The sequence below is a fragment of the Myotis davidii genome, unplaced genomic scaffold, assembly GCF_000327345.1.
Source record: "Myotis davidii unplaced genomic scaffold, ASM32734v1 scaffold162, whole genome shotgun sequence".
Lineage (NCBI taxonomy): Eukaryota > Metazoa > Chordata > Mammalia > Chiroptera > Vespertilionidae > Myotis > Myotis davidii.
In genome coordinates, this window is record NW_006300036.1 from 4,066,229 (window position 1) to 4,074,102 (window position 7,874).

Here is a 7,874-nt window from a genome sequence, read left to right on the forward strand (position 1 = left end):
ACCTACAACCAAGATTACTTTATCCAGCAAAGCTATCATTCAGAACTGAAGGTCAGATAAAGAGCTTCACAGATAAGAAAAATGGTAAAGAGTTCATTACCACCAAACCAATATTATATGAAATGCTGCATGCATATAAGCATAACAAATGGACATAAGACACTGGGGGATAGGGAAGGCTAGGGGACTGTCAAGGGCGAGGGGGAAAAATGGACACATATGTAATACCCTTTGTAATACTTTAAGCAATAAAAAAAAAGAAAAAAGAAAATAAATAAAATAAAATCAATCAATAACTTTAAAAAAATAATTAAAAAAATAAATAAAAGAAGAGAAAGAAGAAGAAAAAGATAAAGATAAAAAATATGAACAACAAAATGGCAACAAATACATATCTATCAACAATTGAATCTAAAAATTCAGAATAAACAAATGCAAAATCTAATGAACAGAATAAACAGGTGAATAAAATAGAATCAGAGGCATAGAAATAGAATAGACTGATGATTCTCAGAGGGAAGGAAGGATGGTGGGCAGGAAGAAATTAAACAAAGATCTTATGTGTATACTAGTGGCCCGGTGCATGAATTTGTGTGCATTGAAAGGATATTAATTAGAAGGTGGCCGGTGGAGTGGGACTGAGCAAGATGGGCTGGACATGCCCTGGAGCCAACCTCCCATGGTCCCTCTCAGGCTGACTGTACCTGGGTGGCACCGTGGCTCGAAGGGCATCTGCAGTCACCGCACCTCCACAGTAATCTAGATTCGGGGCCGACAGTGCCCCAGCAACAACCTAACCCATGGCCAAAGGTTGAATTGCACAGCCCCATGAGGAATCGGGCTCTCTCCTCTCTGGTTCCGGGATGCATCACCCGAGAACTGCCACTGCCAAATCACCACAGCTCAGCAGCTCCTGCATTGAGCATCTGTCCCCTGGTGGTCAGTGAATGTCATATCTACCAGCCAATCAGATGGTCAGATAGTTGCACAGTCACTTAGCCTTTTATATAGAGAGATATGCATTATCTATGAACACAGACAATAGGGTAGCAAAAGCCTGAGGTGGGGCAGGACCCAGGTGGAGTGGAGCAATAGGGGGAAAAAGAGGGACATCTGTATAATCTCAACAATAAAGATTTAAAAAAAATTTAAAAAAGAAACAAAATGCTAGTGATCAGAAATACTTGTCCCACTTAAAAATAATTGTCAATATCCATGGATCTCCCTTTTGAACCAAGTGCTATCTAGAGACAGAGAAATGTAAAATTAGAAAGAATCTTGAGAGCTGAATTGGTTGTTATTCCAATTTTTCACAAGGGCTCCTAAGTGTAATTGATAAATCACCATCACCAAGTGCAACTATCTTTTTTTTTTTTTAAGAAACCTGCTTTGTAGGACATGTGTCAATCAGCAGATGAGCAAAAGTAACGTGTTCAGATGCTTCTCACAATGAGCTTGCCATCACCTACACCAGGTACAGTACTACATTATACTTCAAAACACTCAGGACTCTATGAGGCTGGGAAATAGGCCTCCAAGTTTTCCGAGGAAAAATGTTAATGAAGGGTCGCTTCAGCTGTCTTTGCCTTGCAAACAGTCTTTCTGTTGACCATCCTCAGCTCTTCACCCTCATAAAGCAGCTCCTCACTTCCACACAAATTCTTCATATTAATCTCCAGGCAATGTTTGATGGTGTTATCATAATCTACAGATTATTTAGGACTTTCCTATAATTAAGGTGGACTATTTATACAGGTTTCCCCAGGATAAATCTGACATTTTTGAGACATATTCTACCTGTTGTCCTAGAATAATTAATAGCATCCCATTCCACTCTCAAAAGTGTCCTGATTTGAGAAATGAAAGGACTAACTTGAAAAGATACATACACCCCCATGTTAATTGCAGCATTATTACAGTAGTCAAAATATGGAAATGACCTAAGTGTTCATCAATGGATGAATGGATAAAGAACATGTGATATATATAATGCAGTGATTCTCAACCTTCTGGCCCTTTAAATAGAGTTCCTCATGTTGTGACCCCAACCATAAAATTATTTCCATTGCTACTTCATAACTGTAATGTTGCTACTGTTATGAATCATAATGTAAATATCTGATATGCAGGATGGTCTTAGGCAACCCCTGTGAAAGGGTCGTTCGACTGCCAAAGGGGTCCCGACCCACAGGTTGAGAACCACTGATATAATGGAATATTATTCAGCCATTAAAAGAATGAAATTTTGCCATTTGCAAAAACATGGATAGAACTTGAGGGCATTATGCAAAGTGAAATGAGTCCAACAAAGAAAGAAAAACACTCTATGATCTCACTTATATGTAGAATCTAAAACAAACAAAACAAACTAATAAAACCAAGCCCACAGATACAGAGAACAGATCGGTGGTTGCCAGAGGTGAGAGGTCAGGGGTGAGAAGTCAAATAAATAAAAGGAGTCAAAAGGTACAAACTTCCAGTTGTAAAATAAATAAATCATGGGATATAATGTGCAGCATGGAGACTACAGTTAGTAAGACTATACTGCATGTTTGAAAGTGGCTAAGAGAGGAAATCTTAAAAGTTATCACAAGGAAAACAATTCTGTAACTATGCATGGTGATGGATGTTAACTAGACTTATTGTGGTGAACATTTTGCAATAAAGGCAAATATCAAACCATTATAGTGTACACCTAAAACTAATGTATGTCATATGCCCATTATATTTCAATTTAAAAAATAGGAAAAATGTGTTCTGGTTTGGATAAAAATTATATGATCATTTTATCTAACATGAATTAATTTGGTGTTAAAACATCCAGATTCATTCCTTCACTTCTCTTCACCTATCACACAGTACAGAAAATATAAGAATCTGTGCTACCCAGCTCTCTTTTTTGGTGCAGTACAAGCACCTGTTTTCAATGTATGTTTTTAGGAGAGCAATGCCTTTGTCCATAGCCATGTCTGTGCTTGTGGGCCATTCTGATTAGCAAGAGAAAGGTTCAGAGTGGAGATATGCCTTGCAGAATTTATATTTCAGTTAAATTTGTTCATTTCATGGGTGTGTTCATTTCATGCCAAAAAGCATGAGAAAAGAAGCTTTCCTATCTACATTTCTTGTCTTTTTAGGCTTCTTAGCAAATAAAAATTTTTTTCTTGAATTGCCCAGAAATCTGCTGGTGGACCAGCCCAGCTTCACTCACACTTCAAAAAACTTGAGGTGAAAGTGCTAACATATCAGACTCTATCAGTTCCAATGCCCTTTGAAAGAGTATAATTGCCGCCATAGATGGATACTAAATGGTCATGGAGTTAGGAAGACCAGGAAAGCATTAAAAGTTGGACAAATATATTTCAAAGTGTACCTTGTACTTAAGACTTTCTTTTATAGCAACATCGAGAAGAGAAATTGTATTTTCTTCTATAAATTTTAAGATGAAAAAATAAATAATTAGACTCAATGAAATGCATGACAAAAATGTGTAAATTTATGGTCTGAAATGCTCTCAGGACCTTGATTTTGTCATGGTCCTAATCAAGAGATAACCATAAAATTCTTGAATAGGATTCTCTATCTAAAAGGTGTTATAAGTGTTGAGATCCAAGAAAAGAGAACAAAGAGGTGAATTAAAAATAAACAAACAAAAACAACCAAGCTTTTCTGTAAGACTGGGAACTTTAGAATGGAAAAAAAACTTTTTTTTAATGGCTTAAATGTAAAAATAAGTTTATAATTGTAATAATCAGAATATTCTTGAAAGCAAGGTCATGTCTTCCTTTTGAAGAAGAATGGAGAAAGGAGAATCACAAAGGGAACTTGAAATAAGCAAGCAGTATCATTATGTTATAGAATAGTGAATTCTGCATCATAATTGGCAGCATCTAAGACTAATAACACATACTCCTTTGAACTTTGCCAAGACGTGAACTGTGTTCTTGATGGTGTCTGTAGGGATGATGTCTGAATTATCTCCATGTAGATAATCTTTTTTGGAGCTCAGAGTAAGTTGCACCGAAGTTGCCACCTCTTTAATGCTGTGAAATTTTCCATCTCGCTGAATACGGAGAACTTTTACCATATCCTTCCCGTAGCCAGTTCGGACAAACTCCACCTCATCATTCTGCAATGAAAACATAGTTGTTGATAAAGGCTAAGTGAAAGCAAAAGCTCAATTGCAATTTGTCTAAGCCTTAGTTGTATCATATACAGCAGGTCCTCGTTCTGGTATAATTGATCAGATGCCATACCAACTTAACTTTTATTTATATCAATTAGCCTGCGGTAAAACTGGTTACATAATAATGTTTTTCACTATACTTCCAAGAACCTATCAATATTAAGTGAGGAATTACTATAATTGTAATAATCAGAGTATTCTTGAAAGCAAGGTCATGTCTTACTTTTGAAGAAGAAGGGAGAAAGGAGAATCACAAGTAACCAATGAAACTATATCAGATTGGCCTGAACACAGGTAAATTGCTTTCTTGATAATAATAAGTAATAATAATAACTACTTCATGGGCTAAACAACTCTGTTTTATTTAATCCCTGCTAAGGTAATCCTTATAACAGCTCTGAGAACTAGTATTATTCCCATTTTACAGAGAGAGAAACTGAGGTTCCAAGAGTTTAAGCAACTTGCCCCCCTACACATAGCTAGTAAAGGATAGAGCCAAGCACTCACGCTCAGGTCTGTTGACTTTACCTTGTGTACTCCTAACCACTACATAAACAGCCTTTCCTGTATAAAATGCTTTGACTATGTGAACTGGAAATAATTGTATTCCCTTTTTTATAGAGAGTGATATTCTGGAGAAAATGTCCTGTGATCAATAAAAACAATTGGAAAATTGATTCTTCTACCTGCTGGCAGGAAGCAGGGTAATTAGTGACAGGGCCCAGATTACCTTCAGGAGTGCGGAGCCAGGGCCGTCTGACGCAGGGAAAGCTACGCTTTAGCAAAGAGACACTCAATAAAAGCTTCGTGATTGAGTCACTAGTACTCTTGTCTGAAGCTGGGCCCTCACTAGCTAATACGCCCGTCTCCACTGCTGGGTTCCGCAGGACTTGTGCCTGGCTTTATTGGTGTTGGAGAGGAGAGGCAGGAGGGAGCAGAGGAACAAAAACACATTTTTTTTCAGCATTGAAATTGCACATTAAAATTTTAGTGAAAGAAGGGGACAAAAGTAAATCAAAAACAACGTTCAGTGAGAATGTGGGGAAGGGCACAGGGAAGGAAGCTGGCCTGCTCATGGCACGTAGGTGATATGCTAAGAAACCCCAGGGCTGCCTACAAATGTTTGCATAAAAAAATCACCAGGTCCCCTGGGAAAGTTTTTAAAATTCTAGCCAACATCAGAAATTATTGTAATGTTCTTAATCACAATGAGATGGGAGGCTGTCTTAAATCTTGGGGATAAACCCTAAAAATGCGTGGTATCTGAATTCAATCCTTTCTCTGTGGGAAGAACACATTGAAGGGACAACTCTTGGAGAGACCCCTCAAAAGCCTCTGACCCAATCGTTCGGAGACTTAAAATTCAAAAACAGGACCAATAAGAAAACAGAAGGAGCAGACTTAAGGGATCCTAATGAGAACTATAATAGTGACAGGGAAAGGGGCGTGTTGTATAGTTATAATGGCTTTGGGATCAGAGCAGGCCCAAATGCTGCCTTCCTACTTACTAGTATAGGTTGTAGCTTGTGACAAATAATTTGATGTCTCTGAGCCTCAGCGTTCCCATTTGTACCAATGAAGACAGACACTCCTTCTGGTAGGGTTGCTGGTGAGTGTGAAAGACCTGGTTCAGTTCCTAGTACCTAGCGATGCAGAGAGGCCAACCCTAATAATAGTGGTCACATCCGGCCTGGCTGTGGGCACAGCAGCAGCAGAGAGAGCCGAGGGGACCTTGAGAAGGCCCAGTCTTTGGAGTGGAGAGCGCTACTGGTAGCAGCTAAGAAAGACCCTGATGTGCCTTGAGCAACAAGAGATTCCACTGGGGGAGAGAGGCACCTGGCTGGCTTGGGGCCCTGGGATGATATGGGCTGGGATCCAGAACCAAAGTCTCTGAAATTACCCATTGTCCCCAGCACAGTAAGACCCAACAAATGTTATTCCTCAGTTCCATCCTCTGCCACAAAATCCTCAAGGTACAGTAGGTTAGTCTGTGAAAGCAAGTGGCCCCTAAGTGATACATATGAAGATTAAATGACAGCCACTCTTCCTAGCCCCAGCCTGCTCATCTCTCCAGCTTCATGACTTGCCATACTATTTGGAACTGCTTCGCTGTCCTGAGCCGACTGTGGTTGCCTAGGCTCTGCATGCTTTTCAGCCTGTAGACCTTTGAATTTACCACTCTTTCTTTCTTGAACACTCCTTCCCTTCCTCACTACCCAACTACCAACCTCTTCACCTGTCTAACATCTAGGCATCCTTCAATCTCAGATGTCACTTCTCCCGGTAATGTGCCCCAGCCCCTCAGGTCTGGAGTAGATGCCCTTCAGTGCGCTCTCAAAATAGTTGTTTTGTCAAATTGTATTGCAATTGCCTCATTTTGTGTCTAATTTCTTCAGGAATGGTAAATTACGGAAGCAGGAACAATTTTTATCTTAGTTGTTATGGCAACCCCAGGGGTCCGCACAGTGCCTGGAACATGAAGAGGCACTTAATAAAGTGCTTAATAAATGTGTCTTGAATGAATGAATGGTGCACCACCACTTCCACCCCTGTGTGGTGACACAGAATAGTTCAAGAAAATAACCCAAAGATTTCAATGCAGGAAGAGCTGCTTTAGCTTAGTCAGGAAGTTCCTCTTCCTGGGAAGGTGGGGAAGGCCCCTTCTTTCCTCTGATCACCACAGCCCGGAGATCACAGGCACAGCTGGCCAGAGAACAAAGGCCCAGGAAGGGCAGAGCTGGGTGTAGACAGAGCCAGCGATGCAACACAAAGTGTTCGCATTGCTAACAAGACCGAGCGCTCCAGCGCAGAGCAGCCGTCCTGGAGTTCATGCACGTTGCACACGAGAGAGGTCAGTGGTCCTCAGCCAGCTCCTGACTCGGCCTCGGCACCCGAGCAAGGCTGGAGTAATCATGCTTGCCGAGCAATGAGTCTGAATAAAAAGGACACAACCGTCTGAGCTGGAACAGAATGGAACAGGAAAGTTGTGGGACACCCAAGGTCTCTCAGCAGGACCCGACAACACGGGTGATAGCCGGGACCACAGCTGACAGTGTTCTTTCTAATAAGGCTTCCTCACTTCCATCGCCAGACAAATCAGAAGGGCCAGAACCTGCTGTGCATTATGCCCAGTACGGCACAGAGATCCACACCCGAGACCGCTGCCCAGTAAAATGCAAAGGCCGCTCTCATCTGGCGCGTGGTCAGGGGCTGAGAGTGTGGGCTCTGGGCTCTGGGCTCTGGAGTCAGGCAGGCCAGGTGTGGATCTTTGTCCTGCTGCCTAGTAGCTCTGTGAATGGAGGCAAATTTCTCCATCTATAACATGGGAATAATAGCCATGCACATTTCTTAGGATTGCTGTGAGGATTGCATAAGAAAAAACATCAAGTACTTAGAAAAGTGTCTGGCAAATAGTAAGTGTTCAATAAATGTTAGCTATAGTTATCATTGATAAATGATAATTCTATTTCAAATGTTTGCATCAGAGGGTCCCGTGGTTACTGTTCGCAATAAATACCCAGACTGCACACCGATCCAGAACCCGGGTGGCGAAAATCAAAGACTGCTGCCGTGATGAGGCCTGAGTCAGCCTTCATACTTCTGCTAGGACATCCTGCCCCAGGCTGTGCGGCTTGAGGACATGGTTACAAAAGGACTCGATTTCCTAGAGAAACGCTTTGGACAAAATATC

General features: G+C 41.0%; 1 protein-coding gene across 1 annotated transcript in view; it reads right to left on the reverse strand.

The window, feature by feature from the left end:
* The window catches only part of LOC102751767 (uricase), a 30,813-nt gene that overhangs the window by 14,986 nt on the left and 7,953 nt on the right, over positions 1 to 7,874 (reverse strand). The window contains exon 2 of the mRNA XM_006776244.2: positions 3,908 to 4,126. Within this exon, the coding sequence (XP_006776307.1) occupies positions 3,908 to 4,126 (219 nt within the window). The remainder of the gene's footprint in view (positions 1 to 3,907; positions 4,127 to 7,874) is intronic.